Source organism: Hydra vulgaris, chromosome 04, assembly GCF_038396675.1.
Source record: "Hydra vulgaris chromosome 04, alternate assembly HydraT2T_AEP".
Lineage (NCBI taxonomy): Eukaryota > Metazoa > Cnidaria > Hydrozoa > Anthoathecata > Hydridae > Hydra > Hydra vulgaris.
Window position 1 is genome coordinate 33,590,709 of NC_088923.1, and position 18,147 is coordinate 33,608,855.

General features: G+C 27.2%; 2 protein-coding genes across 3 annotated transcripts; one reads left to right on the forward strand and one right to left on the reverse strand.

The window, feature by feature from the left end:
- Nucleotides 1–523: 523 nt before the first annotated feature.
- LOC101236821 (RNA-binding protein 38) lies at nucleotides 524–13,982 on the reverse strand. Of its 2 annotated transcripts, none has more exons than XM_065796138.1 (6): nucleotides 13,912–13,982; nucleotides 13,549–13,827; nucleotides 10,569–10,683; nucleotides 7,793–7,844; nucleotides 2,785–2,905; nucleotides 524–977 (listed from the first exon to the last, which is right to left on the reverse strand). In XM_065796138.1, exons 2-6 carry the CDS (start codon nucleotides 13,774–13,776, stop codon nucleotides 798–800), a joined length of 696 nt encoding a protein of 231 aa, XP_065652210.1. In that variant the 5' UTR covers nucleotides 13,777–13,827; nucleotides 13,912–13,982; the 3' UTR covers nucleotides 524–797. The 2 variants fall into 2 exon arrangements, with proteins under 2 accessions (XP_065652210.1, XP_065652211.1); XM_065796139.1 differs by having other exon boundaries at nucleotides 646–944.
- A 2,243-nt stretch (nucleotides 13,983–16,225) lies between these two features.
- On the forward strand, nucleotides 16,226–17,806 carry LOC136079365 (tigger transposable element-derived protein 4-like). Its single transcript, XM_065795100.1, has one exon. The coding sequence runs from the start codon at nucleotides 16,226–16,228 to the stop codon at nucleotides 17,804–17,806; it is 1,581 nt and encodes a 526-aa protein (XP_065651172.1).
- The last annotated feature ends 341 nt before the right edge of the window (nucleotides 17,807–18,147 follow it).

The window sequence follows — 18,147 nt, forward strand, 5'->3', positions numbered from 1 at the left end:
AATTCTTAAAGCTTCTTGAAGATTCAAAACCGTGTAATTTGTGACAAAGTCGTAACTGAGTCTTAATAAAATTATACAAGTTTGAAAACTTTCATTTTTTTTATTTGCCTGGCTTTTGACAAAGTTCACAAATAAAAATAATGACAATCTATCTAGACTAAACTGGATAATTTGAACTCACACCACATTGAATTAATCCACATTTAGCGTCGCGTTTTTCTTGTATATTTTGGAAAAATATCTTTAAAAAAACTAAAATAGATCTATAAAAAAATCCATAATAGATCTATAAACCTATAACACCTTTTCTAAATCATAGCGTTATTAATTAAATAATGTACTATTTAAAATTCAGACTAAAACCACCAAAGTAAAATTACCTAAAAAATATGAAATACTCAAATAAAAAATTAGTGACTGATCAATTCATCAGCAAAACAAATGAAACAAAAGTTTTTCACGTAAATGAAACACCTTTTTTGGGAATTTTCTGAACCTTGTCAAGAGATAAACTTTAAAAAAGTAATGAATTGTAACGCGTATTCTTTTAAAATTATCTAGTCATAAAGTATTAACGTTAACGCATACAACTATAAAATTAATTACAATAGCATCAAGTTCAATTACAAATAAAATAGATGACAATGTATTGACAAAATTAATAAAATATGATTAAGAATGTTTATAAAAATAAATAAGAAAACTTTTTTTTGGATTTTTTTTTTTAAATTCCACCATTGACTTTGATTAATAAAAGAAAACAACTTTTAACTTATATTGGAATGAATCGTGGTTAGTCATTGGGTAAAGTAGCCATCTTGTTGCGCAGAATCGTAAATTTTATTTGTAGTCAACAACGGGTAATCCACAAAACGTTCAAAAATCGGCTGCATAGAAAAACACTGAGAAGGATTTGGAGCCAAGTAAGTGAAATGATTGGAATCCTTAAAAAACGAAGAAGTGTCTTTTTTGTAAATCTAAAAACCAAGATTTTTTTAAAAGCCTTTTAAATATTCAAGTTGTGCTTTAAGCTTGATTTAGCTTATAAACATTAATTAGTGAAAAAGTTTTCTTTAGGGATCGTCCATAAATTACGCAACGCAAAACTTATTTAAAAAATATAAGTAGGGGATCAGTTTGCACTTTTGCGCGGCGGTTCCGCTAGACTTTAAAGGCTGTTTATTGCTCCTCGCAGAGGAGGTTTAATTAATGACTCTGCGCGAGAAAAATTTTAATCCTTTGTCTGTTGTCTATAAGTTCAATTTTGCGTTACGTTATTTATGGACGATCCCTTAGTCCATGAAATTTTTAATTTTCATTTGATATCTATAAATTTACTGATCACCGTTTATGAAACCTGTACAGAAGAGTGATTATTTGGGTCATTTATATTCTTTTATAAAAATTCAGACGCTTATTCGAGCATGGTTAATTGTGAAAATATCTAAAATAATTTTGTCAGTGTTGTTCATGTCGTTTATGGAAACACCCACATTGACAGGAACTTGTAACATTTTATAAGGCAGTATGAGCTTTTCCATCTATTATAGTAAATTGAATGTAAGTGTTACTGAAATGGGCTTGCCATGAGATAACTTAACATAATTTTCTACAAGTTTCTAAGGATCTTAACTTTCAAAGTGGTTTCTTTGATGAGTAATAAATCAGTTGTTACTTTTTTATATTCAAATTCTATAGGTAGACAATAAAAAGTAAGCGAAGGTTTTAGATTTCTCCAAACAACAGTTAGAGTTTCTCTGACATAAGTTGTAACCTGAAGTAGAACAAGGCAAATTAGAAACGATGATTCTTTTTTTATCAAGTTGCAGAGACTAAACATTTTTTGCTTTTATATAAGTTTTGTCCAGAAGAGACTTCAATATTATTTATATAGTGATATTACTGGTCAGGATTTACAAGTGATACTGATACAAATGATAGTTAACTGCAAAAATGCATTAAACGTCATAATAATAACAGCAAAAAATAGTTAACTATAATAACCTTTAATTGAATTGGAGTAATGTCGATATATATGAGTTTCAAAGAAAGTACCTCTTGATAGGGAATAAACCAATTTGAAAATTCACTGAGAAGGTGTCATTCCTGAAACAATTCCTTGACATACCAATACTATCTAAAGTTGACCAATCGCATTTTTGTGCCAAATAACATGCATTCCTTATCTAGTTATTTTGCATGGTGATTGGCAAGACAGCCAACAAAAGTTGGTTATTTTCTTTATATATATATATATATATATATATATATATATATATATATATATATATATATATATATATATATATATATATATACATATATATATTTATAAACTAGGAATGAAATTGTTTAACAAAGACAATTTTATTATAGATACTATAGATGCCTGTTAATAAAAAAAAGATTATATAGATTATATAGATGCCTGTTAATAAAAAAAAATCTCCAACAGCAAATAAAAAAAGTTAGGTAGAAAGTAAATGCGTTTTCTGTTTTAAATTTTGTTTCCTTAAACAGAATTTGAAGAAGTTAGAAGATGCGAAGCCATCTACATACATTTACTTTATAACAATAGATAAATATAACTTTTCATAATCAAAAAACGCCAAAAATATCCAGACTCAAAATGCAAAGGTTTACAAATATTGTGAATAATTTCAAAAATTTGCTTTTGGTTTTGGTTTTCCATTTTTTAAATGTTTTTTCTTCTCTTTTTTATGTTCTGTTCCTTAATATATAAGCTTAATGTTACGCATTTTTTAATCCATTAAAAATGGTTACCTGTTCTTCAATCGCGTTTATACAAAAAAAATGATTTGGTTGCTGATAAGCAGGTAAGGCTGAACAATATTGGTTTGTAAACAAGGTTATAGCACAAGGAGCAATGAAGTGTTTCTTTAAGCTAAAAAGTTTATGTTAAAAAAATTAAAACATATTAAATCGTATTAAGAAAAATAAATTTATACTCAGCATAACGCTTTATAACAGAGAACTTATTTTTTTTAATTTAAATATTAATAAGCAAAACGTTTTATTTGCTAAGCTTTGCTTTTTAAAAACTGGAAAAAAATGTTAAAAGTTGAAGTAAAATAAAAAAATCTACAAATAATACAGACGATACTTATAGATGATAATTATAAATAATGACAACTACAAATAATACAGACGATATTTAGTCTGACATTTTTATGCGAAGTTTAGAAAGTTAGACAAGAAAACTCTGTTTTAATCATTCTAAAAACATTAAAACTACACTGTAGGGCGGGTAAATTTCTTTAAGAAGCATATTGTGTAGAGTTTTTGTATATAAAAGATGAATAGCATTTTCAAGTTCTGTGCTAGCTTTTACAGAAGTCGCACACAAAATCCAATTTTATAGCATTTTATAGAAAAATGTCATTTTTCATCTAAATTATTATTATTATACCAAATATTTCTAATGATTTGATTATGCTACACAAATTTTTCTTATAATTTAGCTATACAAATGCTCTATGAAAGTAGTTTTTTAAATAACGAATAGAATCCTAAAAAACGCTTCCTGTACATACATTACCAATTTTAAGTACGTTAGCACAAAAATGAACTTTTAAAAATAAAAAAGTATAACCAACGTTTTTTAAATGCTATAAAATTATGTAATATATAAATTGTATAAAAATATAAAAGAATAAAAACAATTTTTGTTTTTATTTTTATATAAATGTATTATTTCCATTGTGCTTTAAAATTAAACTTTTCCCCCTGAATTCCAATAAGTTTATTACAATTTTAAAAAGCTTTTTATAACGATGTCTAATTTCAGATGTCTTCGTGATTATTCCAAAATTTCTTTCCATATTCTGACTATGACAAGGATAATTTAGAATACTTAAGGTGGTACATCCTACTAATTTTAAAAATTTTTTTAGAAAAAATTAATGTATTAAATGTTGATATTTTTAATTATTAGTAGTTTTAATTTTTTTTTAATAAAATGAGTAAATAAGTTTGTAAAAATGTGTGTTTTTTTAGACAAATTAGCTTTTTGAAGTCCTTAGCAACGCCATAGCTACACATTATTAAAAAAGCAAATCTCAACTTATTCAATTTTCTAAACAAAAATATCTTACTAACACTAAAGCTTTTTGTTTATTATGTGTTTTATGTTAAGCGGATGTTTTTAATTTCATGCTTCTTTTTGTAATATAACGAACTTTTAGTTTGTTTTTTGTGTTTTACTCAAAACGTCATTTGTGCATAACACAGTTGCTATCACAAGATAGCATTTAAAGAACCGCTACTACCCATTTCAAGTATTAAAAGGAGAATTTCATCAGCAATGCAGCAAAAAATTTCATTATCTGGTGTTATTACCCATATTTTTTCTGCTTGTTTCTCAAACTTTTTGTAATATTATATTCTTATATATACTTATATATAATATAAACTTATATATTCTTATATATTCTTATATATAATATAAACTGTCCCTGTAGATATTACTGCATTGACTTCTCTTCCATCAGAACCAATACATTGCAATTTTAAATTTGCGCATTTTCTTCCAATTAAATTTTTATGTCCATCACAAAGTCTTTCTTGATCTACTTTTTTTTATCAAGCATATTTGATTCATTAAGTACTCTCATGTCTTTTAGAGAGGCTTTAATAATGCTCCCTCACTTTCTAAATAAGTTTATGCGCATTGAACTGCTATTGCTTTGATACAATTTTATTTTCGTGTTTCGTATTTATGTAAGTAGGTGTGTAAGTATGATCAAGTAGTCCAAGTTAATTTTGCGTTGCTTTTGTCCAAAAAACGAATTCCATTCTTTCATGGACTCGTTAAAGCTACATTTGCATTTTTTTCTTTCTACTCCTGTATCATAACAATTACACGAACATATATCAAGCATATTGTCACATATCAAACATATATCAAGCACGTTGTCACACATCAAACATATATCAAGCATGTTGTCAAAAGTTTTCAATTTGGCATAAAAAATATTATTTTTTCTAAGTCTTGATATTTCATTTAAACTGGATGCTTTTTAACTGGATTGCATAATGTTCATGGAAACTTAAAAATACCAATACATTGCATTTCAAAAACATTATGCGGAAATATATGATGCACAACAAAACGTCAAGTTAAAAATGGGATGTATTTTTAATTCCATAATCAATCGATAAAAATGGGATGCATTTTTAACTCCATAATCAATCGATATCAAATAATACATTAGTTGTTAATTTATCATAAAACTCTTGAAAATTTGTACTGTTTATTTTTTGCATTTTTTTGCATATTGATAAAATTAACATAGTGCTGGATTAATGGGGGCTAGGGGGGTTTAAACTATGGACAAAGCAGTTTTAGGATCTCTGATTCAAAATAACAGGTTTTTTTAAAAGAAACTCTGGAAATAAAATCTTTAATTAATGACATGGAAAGAGGCCTCCTGCTTTAAATTGCCTCGGCCCCAAAAAGTCCTTATTCGCCACTGCATTACCTATATATCATAATTAATAAGCATTTTTGTTATAGGCGTCAAGTCACATTTTTATTGTTTTGAGAAATTAAAATAAACTTTTTTGTGAAAATAAAACCAAAATTATCCGGCGACATATTTTTGAATATCATTAATTTTTTTATCGTAAATAAAGATGATGAACTATTTTAAATTTATATTAACAAAGTTAGATTTGTACCTTTTTCAATAAAGAACCCAAGTGTTGAAAAAACTTAATTTTGGAAAAAATAGAGTTACCTCCCATTTAAAAGAACGCTTTTAAATTTAGAAAAAGATTCAACTTAAAAAAAATGTTCCTGTAAAATTGTAGTGTTGGTTGAATGAAATTAAAATCACGTGATCGAAATGTACTAATCGTTGGACATATTATTATAAAAAAAGCTTAAAATTTTGCGGAAGACCTTGATATAACGGATTCATAAAAATGACTTTAGTTGATTGCTGACATAACTTAGCCTCTTGTTTTCTGGAATGAAAAAGACATGCATAGAGGAAATGACAGCAATGTATAAAATGAGGGATATTTACAATATTGATAAACTTAATTTATTTCTCTTCACAGCTTTCAACAAAATCTTTTCATTTAAACGATGTGAAGTAAAAAAGTTTAGCAAATTTGTTTAACAAGCTGCAGGAAATAACGTTTTAACAAGCCTAGCTGCAGGAAATAACGTTTTAACAAGTCTAGCTGCAGGAAATAACGTTTTTGAAATGCTGCTCATGTTAGTAATAGGAAAGACAGTTAAACCATAATATTTAAAAGGTGTCAAAGTCTATTTTGTCAGAGTCCTAAAATAAACCTTGGATGGGCTATGAAATTTTTTCCTAATTACGTAGGAATATTTTTTGCAAGTTTCCGTATATTTTAGAAAGGTTGCTCTATTCATAGGCAACTGTCCGGCTTATCTTAATGTTGATTATATTAAATTAATCAAATTATTGTTTCTAACACCTAACACAACCTCTAAAACTGGACTTTTGGAGCAATAAGTTATCCGACCATTAAAACCTTTTATATTGCAAATGTTGTTTGACAGTTTGTTGGTCAAATAATGAGACGCTGTATCAACAAACATTGTAAAGAAATGTTTTAGTAAGACAGGTTTCTCACATAAAAGAGGAGACAGTTGAGTCAATTCATGTGTTTCCTGAAAAGTATAAAATGACAGATATTGCACATTCAATGGAGTTACTTAAAACTTAGTTTCTTTTTGACATTTGTGTTTCCAACATAAGACAACGACTGAGCTTCATATTGAAGAGATAAAAAAAATCAGACAATGACTGAGCCTTATATCGAAGAGATAAAAAAAATTAGATAACGGCTGAGCCTCGTATCGAAGAGATAAAAAACTTAAGAGGCAACCAATGTTTTTTTACTGTAAAGTTATTTTACAAAAAAAGATTTTACATCGTATTCCAAATAACTACTTTTCTTTATACTCAGGTTTCAGAAAAAAATTGTGAATATTTAAAATATGGCGCATAAAAGTGGACTTCTGACGATATGGCGCATAAAAATTTGCTGACGATGCATGGTCTAAAAATAGCAGCACATGGTTTCTTGAGAATAGTTACATGTCATGTCCTAAAATATTTTCACTTATTATTATGTTACATTTTAAATATTTCTCAAATGGGGATTTTAAAGAGATTATTTAATGGGTTTAATTTAATTATTTACACTTTTAACAAAATTTTATTAATGAAGATACAGGAAATAACTGTTTAATATTCCTAAAATAATATCAAAAAATAATTAAAATAGTTAAAATAATTATAAAACAGATAATTTAAATTAAGCAATAACAACTTATAGCAGTTGAGGTCGCTTTTATTTTTCTCAATAGTTTTTAAAATAGTATAGTAAAAATTATGAATGAAAAAAATCTTAGAAATGTATTTTTGTTCAAGTTGTAAGAAATGTGATGTCTGGTAATTAAATATGATATCTTTATACTGAATCATTTTGTCAGCCAACACTTCTTAATACATTTAACATAAGATATAAAACATTTTTTGTATAAATATTTAGAAATAGCAGAATGATAAACTTTTGTTATTGTTCTATATAATGTTCAATATTTAAAACTAATGCAGATTTAAGGCACTATTTCAACTTAAATAATAGGGTGTTAAATAATTGAACCAATGGCACAGTAAGCATCTTACCCCACACTCCTTTAATAAAACAAAATATGTCTATAAGAATACAACTGCAATTTATAAAATAGATTGTATAAAAATCTTTACTAAAAAATAATCCATACCTGTAATGATTAAACATTTGCATTTGATTTGAAGAGCTTAATTTTTCTTTAACTAAAAGGTGTTGTGATCACGTGTAGAAAGTTTATACAAAAGCATATAAATATAAAGCTTACAAAAACAAAAGCAAAAATGGTGTCATCTTTTGTGTGTGTGTGTGTGTGTGTGTGTGTGTGTGTGTGTGTGTGTGTGTGTGTGTGTGTGTGTGTGTGTGCGTGTCTATGTGTTACGGTCTTACTATTTTATTGTTATAACGTACATTTTGCAGTTTTGATATAAAAAACATAAATATATAAAAGATAAATAAATATAATTATAAAGCGTAAACAGTAAATATAAAACAATAATTATGTATATATATATACATATATATATATATATATATATATATATATATATATATATATATATATATATATATATATATATATATATATATATATATATATATATATATATATATATATAAATTTGCGATGATTAATTATAATTAGAAAAAAATAGTTAGCGTATGAAAGGGGCTCTAGATCAAGTGTAGTCCCTGATTCTTAATGTGCAGTTAAAACTACTGAACCTAAATATGGCATATGCAAAATATTTTTTCCAAATTGCCAAAGTAGTTAAAAGTAGGCGCTCTTATTAGTTCGATTTTTATCCCTTATTTTTACGATAAAAATTTAAAAAGCAGAAGTACAAAATATCCAACTTTTAAGCAAGTTAAAGGGAAAAGTCTCCAAAATTTGAACAGCTAAGGCAACCATAAAACCATCAAGGTATTATTATTTTCCAATCATTTCTTTTTTAAATAAATAAAAACATCAATGAAAACTAATAGAAAAACAATTTTATTATCTGTGACAATCTAATTAACTTATTAAAAAAAAACTTGAAACTAAGGTTTCGCCGAACAAAACCAACAATTGTGCATCAAACTACTAGCTCTTTTATTAATCACTTAAATAAATTGTTATTTTCAAATTTTGTGGTTGTATTTATACACTTTTAAACTGAACTTTATTTCTTCAGCAACTACTTGGTTTTATTATTAATTTACATTGGAAAACTTGACAGATACAATCTTGGAATCTTTGAGCTACTTTGCAAAGTAGCATCATTTTTACACAAACTTAAGTTTACATCATCACTTGCATTTTAAATCCTATTGTATTAAACTTATAACTTGCGGTTGTTTAGTTTAATCCAATCAATAAAATGTGAACACGTGATAAGATCATGTTAATGAGGTGATGCAAAATGCTTTAATAATTCTTATGCACTTATTTGAAAATGATTTTCAAAATACACAAAATATGACGTTTTCTATAAAACTAAAAAAATGCAAAATAGATCATTAGCCTTATTACTTCTTAAATAAAAGAAAGCGCTGCAAGTAAGACAGTTATTCCATAAAATTAATTTAAAAAATAATATTTATGTTAAAAATTATGCATTTTTTGTAGTTTATAATGGGCTGTAAAATATCTTTATTAAGACGCACAAAATTTTTGTAGACGCTAGAGGTTCGAAAATGAAAACATAAAAATACAAGTTAATTAGTAAAAAAGTTAGTAAAAGCTGCAGTTTTTGTTTAATAAATGGTTGGGTATTTTTTGCATGCTCTTAACGTGTAAGTGGATAAGTTTAAAGTCTTGCCTGCTTTTTTTGACCAGTTCCACCTCATAAACAATGTTTATGAGGCGGATTTTTATTAACCGAATTTATCAACTTGAAACAACAAACAATCAAACAACAACAGACCCTGAAGTAATCTGCAACACACTAAATGATTATTTTGAATCAGTCTCCAAAACTAAGCTGATAGGACCTCTCCCAATATTTAACCTTCACTCCACAAGCATTCACCAACCGAAAACCTTCACAACATACAAGACTGTCAAAGAAAAACTTTCGTATCTGATCAAAACTAAATCAATGGGATTCAACAGCATTCATCCACGCGTTTTTAATTACTGTGCGGCAAGCTTAACTATTTCACTTGTCGCTTGAGGCAAGCAAAGTACCGTCACTCCTATTTCTTATCTACCTAAATGACCTACCAGAAAAAGTACTACACCTTTTCAAAATGTATGCAAACAACTATAAAATAGTCGGAGTTAACTAAATTGGTAGAAGACACTAAAAAAACCCTAAGACAACATCATTGAAGCAATAAAGTGGTCTCACACATGGCTCATGTCTTTTACTGTAAGTGCAAAGTTATGCACGCAAGTCGCAACAACAATTAAAAATCTACTGCAATCTAGATAATGAACGACACTGTTGGTCAACTGCACCAGCTATTGTGCAAAACGTCTGAAAGTGATCTAGGCGTTGTAATAACTAATGATTTAAAGGTCAGTAAACTAATGTTCACAACCACATCAGCTGGCAACCGTATGCTTGGCATGCTGATGATTAAACTTGACAACGCTAACCGAACGAGTAAGAGCAGATTTCATTAAACAATACAAAGTTAATAGCAAAATTGACATTATTGTATAATGTTGTTTTATAATGTCATTACAAATGATATAAATATGTTTAGGTGTGAGCTTTTAATCATGGCTTCATTAATATTAATAATAGAGAGAATTTAAATACTTGAGGAACCAAAATTTAAATGTGAAAAATAAATTACTTCATTCTATAATTTATAACTACACAACACTAAATAAGCGCTTTTGTCAAAACGACACACACGTAACCGTCACATAAATAAAAATAGTATCTTATTGGCTTAAATAATAAATAAATAAAATATTTAAGACATTAACTTACTTTTTTTTTTCTTTTCTCCAATGTAAGCAAAATTTACGTTACATTTTCGTCCGTCCAATTTGGGTGACTTGTTAATTGTTGCTTTTAACGAACTCTCGTGAGTTCTCATGGTTACCTTAAAAATTATATTTAATAGCCATGCTCAGAAATTATTTTTTTTATTCAAACTTTTGAGAAACTCTTATTATTTCACTCATTTAATAAATAGAGTTAAAGTTGTAAAAACAATCAACTTTTGCGGTGTTTACATCGCAAAGATTGGTTGTTTTGAAATTTGGATTGGTCCAAAGTTTACATACATTGAACCAATGTGCAACTGTGCTGTTTTTAGTTGCGTCGGTGTTATTCTTAACTTCATTTCTGAACACATGACATTGTATCAACGTTAGATTCAAATCAGAATAATCAGCCGACGTTCGCGATGGCTTTACATACGTTAAATGTTAACTGGGATAGCCTCATGTACTGTCAACGTACTATTACGCGGATAAAAATTATCATTTTTATTTAAGCAACAAAGTTATGAAGAAAAAAAGGGCAAAAAAAAAATATATTTTAGATAGTCAACTTTCTGACATGGAACAAGCTTCAAACATTTATATGTTTATACTTAGGTCAAATAAGGATGCTTTGTAAAAAATTGCGATGATTCGAGTCTGGGAACAAAAAATCCCTAAAAATTGTGGCCACAACTACTCCAAACGTGAGAACAATAAGTTGGATATTATAATATTTTATAATTAAAGTTATAATATTTTATGTCGCATTATTTAATAAATTATAGATAGATATTATCAATAAATTTTAAGTTTCATACAATAATCTCTTAGCATTAAAAAATTATAACTTTATAAAATTTGAACCCCTCTCAGTTAAAGAGGGTTTCAAATTTTATAAGGTCGTAACTTTTGAATGCTAAAAGATGAAATTTAAAACTTATAGATGATTATTAAATTTTAAAGAATATTGCATAAAATACTTTATCAACTTGTTGCTCTAACGTTTGAGCAGTTGTGGCCAAAACTTAAGGGCTTTTTTGTTTCCATGCTCACATTACAGTTTTTTGTAAAGTATCCTTACATTATTTGACTTATGTATGAACATATAAGTGTTTAAAGTTAGTTCCATGCCTGGAGAATATCTATATATACATATATATATGTGAATTTAAAAAATATTAAAAAGCCTTTTAAAAGTATAGCTTCACACTTTAAAATAAAAGATGTTCTACAAAACTGCAACATTTAAAAATATTAAAATTGCAGAAAACCATTTAATGAAATTCAAGATTTTTTTTAATGATGGAAAAAATAAATTCTGAACTTTTGATCAATAAATAAAGCTATTTAAATAACTTGCAAATGATATTGTAGTTACAGAGTATTAACGATGCGTTTAGTTTTCGCAATTGTTTTGAAATCGAAAGTTTAATAGAGAGTTAAATTTTTTTTTGATATTATAAACAAAATAATGAAACTTAATATGGTAAGTTTTTTTTCTAAATCCTGGATCCAAATGGTGGGCTGTTTGTAAAAACGGCTAAAGTCACAAAACCACTTTTTTAATTATTCAAAAAACAAATTATGAAAATCTAAGAAAACTTGGAAGTCTTTGAATCTTGAGAGCGAAATAACATAGGACTGAGGCAATTTTTCCATGCAAAATCTGTCAAAATAAATACATAACTGTATTGAGTATGCAGTTGAACCATTATATGTGTTTCTTAAAAAAGTGGACTCATTTTTCATATTCATAATCTTTATTATTTCTATATTTGTTCATTTTTTCATACTGTTCTCTTAATGTTTAAGAAATAAAACTTTATAAATTAAAGCAAATTTTAAAAAATGACATCAAAGTATTTTACATATATAATATATTACATGTGGTTGGATGACATCATGTTTTAATCATATTATATCACCTAATCCTTATTGTTCTACTCACGTAATGAACCGAGTTTAAGCTAAAGTAGAAAATAATTTTGGTATTTACCTTGTTTTACATTAATATGGAGCTCTATAAATAAAAATGATAATCTAATAAAAACTAGGATGAATAAAAATCTTTTTCTAGACTTTCTAGGGATTCTATTTTGTACTTTTCCTTTCGGTTAATTCATATATAAGAGTAAAATGTAATGTAAACTTAATTTATTTGCTGAAACGATTAATAAAAAATACTATACTTCCTTAAATGTAACTTTTTTAATATAAAACAAATATAAACTTTACCATAATTTGTATTATTGATGTTTCTTTCTTTTTTGTAACTACTTTTTTTCTTTTTTTTTACCAGCACTTTTTATAGGATTTTATGTTTACTTATCTTCTTTATTGATATATTCTGAAAAGCTTTTTATCGATATTTATAAGCAAATTTTTATTTTTAGTTTATTATAGTGGCAACTTATTGGACAAAACTAAATTCTTTAGGAATACATTTTTGGCTGATTTGTTTATCACTATCATATGCAATTTTAGAACACATTAACAGGAACTTAATTTCCATTTGTTTTTTAATAAAAGACATATAGATAAACAAAAGACTTCTTGAATGAAGGAACAAAAGACTTCTTTAATGAATATTAAATAAGGTCCAAAAAAAAGGTGTTCGAATTATTAGGTAAACATAATCTAGTTAAGCACAAAACGTGTTTAATAAGTCTAAAAAACGTGTTGATAAGTTTTTAATATATTAATAAGTATTGCTGGGATGATGTTCACTAAATCTTTTGAACTTTATTTTGGACATTATTTATATTTTACATTCAGCATAGAATTCTTTCATTCATCAATAAGGAAATCTTTCATTAAAAAAACAAATAAAAAGTCCTCTAAGAGAGTCTGTTAATGTGCTCTGAAACCCATCTGAAAGAAACAAAAAATCAGTCTATGTCTTGAACTCGAAAAGGGTTTAGTTTTATCCGATAAGTATTATTTCGTCAATATACTCGTTAAAAGTATATCGACGCACTTACAAACCCGTATCCTTTAGAACATCCGTTATTGCGATCCCTTATGATTATGGCTTCTTTGATGTCTCCAAACTTAGAAAAATATTCCTCTAGCACTCGATCTTCCGACGTAAACTTTAATCCACCAACAAACAATCTTGTTTTCCGTCTTAAAATTTCTTCCTCTGTCAAACCTTCTTGGGTCAAATCAAGTTCTTCATAAACTTTATCCTTATTTACTTGGGACTGCATTCTTGCCAATAAAACTGGTGCAGAAATTTAGTTTTCATGAAGTTCGACGTTCTAAATTTTTGTAAAAATGTCTGAGACTTTGAGATTAATAGACAGTAAAATATATAAATAAAAAAAGTAAATAAAAATTGTAACCATTTAGTTGTGTAACGTTTCTTTATAAAAGTTCTCAGGCTCTGCCTGATTTAAATTTAAATAAACATTCTCACGGGGTATTATAACATACTGAATAGTTAAGTAATTTATCACTTCTCAGAACAATACTAATTGCATGTCCAGATATTGTTTAAAAGTTGGTTTTGAATCATTAAACAGATTAAGTTAACTGGACATTAGTTATCGTTTTAAATCGTAAGTTTAACTTAAAAAAAATAATTAAAAACTTCCATTTTACAGTTTATTTATTTAAGATTTTTATACATTATCAAAATATTCCTTAAAGTTTTTTTAAAATAACCAAAAAAATAATTACAGCGCATGTAAGTTTAATAAAATTGGTTTTTATTTTTTTAATGATTGCCAGACTTGCACAACAAAAATATTTTAAATAAAACTTTAAGACTAATTATGTGATATAAAAAAAGTGTTATTCGCTACTCTTATGGTAAAGAAAAATCCGTTTTAGCTATCTCTCAAAAAGAAAAAGCGATTGTTGTAATCTCTTTCGGTTCTGCCATTTTTAATGTCCCTAAAAAATAAAATCTTCTTTTAGCAATCAATCTTTATGCTTTGATGAGAAAGAAAAAAACAACATATTTACTTCTATTAAACTGAAAAACGAGCTGTGGATATCTGAAAAATATAATTATAAGTTTTCTTTCTAAGAATTCTTGTAAAATCGCATATAAATTATTTTCCTGTATGTTATTCCTGCGTTAGATTTTGGAGATAAATACTTCAATTTAGGTGGAACATCGCTTAACAAAATTAAAACATCGCAAAACATCGCAAAACAAAATCTTTTTGTTTTGAACTCAACAAAAAAACTTAAAAATGGGTGAAAACGAAACTGTATTTACATCTTGTATTTTAAAACACCAATTTATTTTTTTAAATTACAACTAACGCAGTTTTATACGTAAAAATTTGCTTTTTGCGATTTAAAAAAAATACCTTGCTTTCGGTTATTTATATTTATATATACATATATTATTAAATATGTATATATTTATATTTTATATTATATAAAATATTTTTTGCGACGCCTGTTTATTTTGTGTTTCTTTAGTCATTAATTGGTAGATTTTAAATTTTTAAAAAGTTGGAGTCAGAAATCGCATAATAAGTCATCTTGCCCCGCCTTCTCCTACATATATAATATTGTATAATATTAGCATATTCGTTTTATAGATTTTAACTATTGCAGAATAATATTGTATATAATAATATATTATTATAGAGATGACATACTTTTATTTTTGAAGACTTATTGAGAAGGTATTACAGTAAAAAGGTGATTCATCAAATTGTACAATACTTTTTTCCCCATCAATCGTTGTCTGACGTATAAATAATTTTAAAAAATCGACGGTGCGTCGAATTTCATATTTTTTATTATTTGAGTAATAGTTTAATCTGTTGAAAATTGTTATTATATATTTTGTCATGCGTTAATTTTAAAATAATTTAATTGGCTGTTTAGCCCAACTACTATCCGTATTTTTCTTCAGTATTTTTGAAGATATGGGAGTTTAAAATTAATTACTACTCCTAAGAGATTGGTAGAATAGGGGAGATGGGGGCGCATTGATCGCCGGGGCAGTATGATCTTTTGGCTTTTACTCGTTCATTTTTGCCTTACTAGAAGTGAGGTTGCAATTTAATTAACCATTATGCTTCCCTAATTGATTATTCGTAATATTTTTTCATAAGGTTATCAGCGTCAAAAAAAATAAAGAAAATATTGTTTTTCGTCATAAAAAGTGATTTTTTTAAATCGTACTATAATTCAAATATATTTTTATTTAGATGTCTGTATGGGTTAACAACAATTTTATTTTAAATTTGTAAGTGTTAGGTGTATAATATAATATATAATTTTTATTTGGCTGCAATTTATACAGTAGATATTGCTATCAATATGTTACCTATACCTATTGGGGTACATTGATCTTTGACTATGCGGGGCCCCTTGATCGGAGGATCAAAGTGCCCCATAGAAGACGAAGTGCCCCATGTTTTTGTTTATAAGCAATACAGTTAAACGAATGGAATTGTATTTATAATTTAAAAAAAAACTATATATAAACAAACAATAGCTTTTAGCATTTCATTTTTTAAATCTACTTATGTTATAAGCTAGTAATAATAATACTATTATTTTATAATATCAAAAGAATAATATTTAACATAATAATTAAAAAATATCTAACATAATATTATTATGTTAAATATTAGCATTTATTAAAAACATATGTTTTTATTGATATATTTTTTTACAGATCTTAAAATGGTTAGAAATAGAATTAAAAAAACAAATAAAGTTGCTATACCAAGTGAAACAATGAAAGTAGCTGTTAATAAAGTTTTAGAAGGAACACAACTGAATGTTGAAGCACGTCAGTTTAACATAGATAGAATGACTTTAAAAAGATATTGTCGTAAAAAGAGGCTTAATCCAAATGAAGCTTTCAAGCCTAACTACAACAATAGACAAGTTTTTACAGCAGAAGATGAAAAAAGTTTATCAAGTTATTTACTAATTGCATCAAAAATGAACTATGGCCTTTCAACTAGGTCAACGCGATTATTGGCATATGAATTTGCTTTAAAAAACAATAAGATATGCCTATCATCATGGATCAAAAATAAAATTGCAGGCATTGATTGGTTGCAAGGTTTTATGAAAAGACAACCAGAGTTGTCTCTACGAACACCTGAAGCAACAAGCTTCGCTCGATCAACAGCTTTTAACGAACACACTGTAAGAGAGTTTTTTCAAAATCTTAAAACGGTAAGAAATCGATATAAATATAATCCTAACTGTATATATAATGTTGATGAAACTGGTTTAACAACCGTTCAAAAGCCGATAAAGGTTTTAGCTGGTAGAGGAAGCAAACAAGTTGGAAGAATCACATCTGCAGAACGAGGAACATTGGTAACTGCATGTTGTGCCTCTAATGCTATTGGAAATTCCATTCCTCCATTATTTATTTTTCCTAGGGTAAAGTTTCATGATTACATGATTAAGGAAGGACCTCCTGGATGTGTGGGATTTGCAAATCCTTCTGGTTGGATGAACTCAGAAATTTTCATAGAATGGATTAAACATTTTGTTAAATATTCAAACTGTTGTCAGGAATCTCCAGTTTTGTTACTTCTCGACAGTCATGAAAGTCATATTTCTGTTAAAGGCTTGGAGCTTGCAATTCAACACGGAATTACAATGATAAGTTTTCCTCCCCATTGCAGCCATAAATTGCAGCCATTAGATAGAACTGTTTTTGGACCATTAAAAAGGTTTTACAATTCTGCATGTGATAATTGGATGGTTTCAAACCCAAGACCAATGACCATTTATGATATTGTTTCAATAGTTCGAGAACCGTATACAAAAGCTTTCTCACCATCTAATATACAGACAGGATTTAGAGTAGCTGGCATTAAGCCATTCAATTCTGAAATTTTCAAAGATGACGAATATTTACCAACATCAGCTACAGATAGAGCTGCTCCAGATACAGCTACTATCACTCCTGTCAACAACATAGAATCTGAAATGATACCAGCACATGTTAATTACATAGAGTCTGAAATAACTATAGTAAATATTGAAACAAGTATTTTAGACAAAGTGTCAACAAGTGTTGCTTCTATAATCTCACCTGAGGTTTTAAAACCTTACCCAAAAGCATCTGCCAGAAAAAAAAAAGTTAAAAGTAGGCAGTTAAAAACAAGGATCTTGACTGATACTCCTGTCAGAAATGAAATTCGTTTGTCAAAAGAAAAGAAAATTTTGAAGCAAACCAAAAATCAACAAAAAGTCTCCACAAAAGATAAGAAAGAAACTAAGAATTACTTAGCTTAGGAATAAAAAACAATGCTTAGGAATAAAAAACAATGTAAACCAAACGCTGCTTCACAACTTGACTTTCACAAATGATGAAATATTCTTAATCAAAATATTGTACTTTTAACAAGTTTTGTAAACTTAAAAGTTGTATTCTTATTTCAGTCTTTATATTTCAGTTCTTATAAATTTCAAGTTGTTGTAAAGTTTTAAACGTATATAAAGCGGGTAGCTTATAGCTGCTGTGATTTATACATTTTTTAATTAAAAATTAGACTAGTGGGTTTAACTGCTATATTTAAAAAATAATTAAAAAATTTAGATGTATTATATGTTATACAATATTACCCTTTGACTAA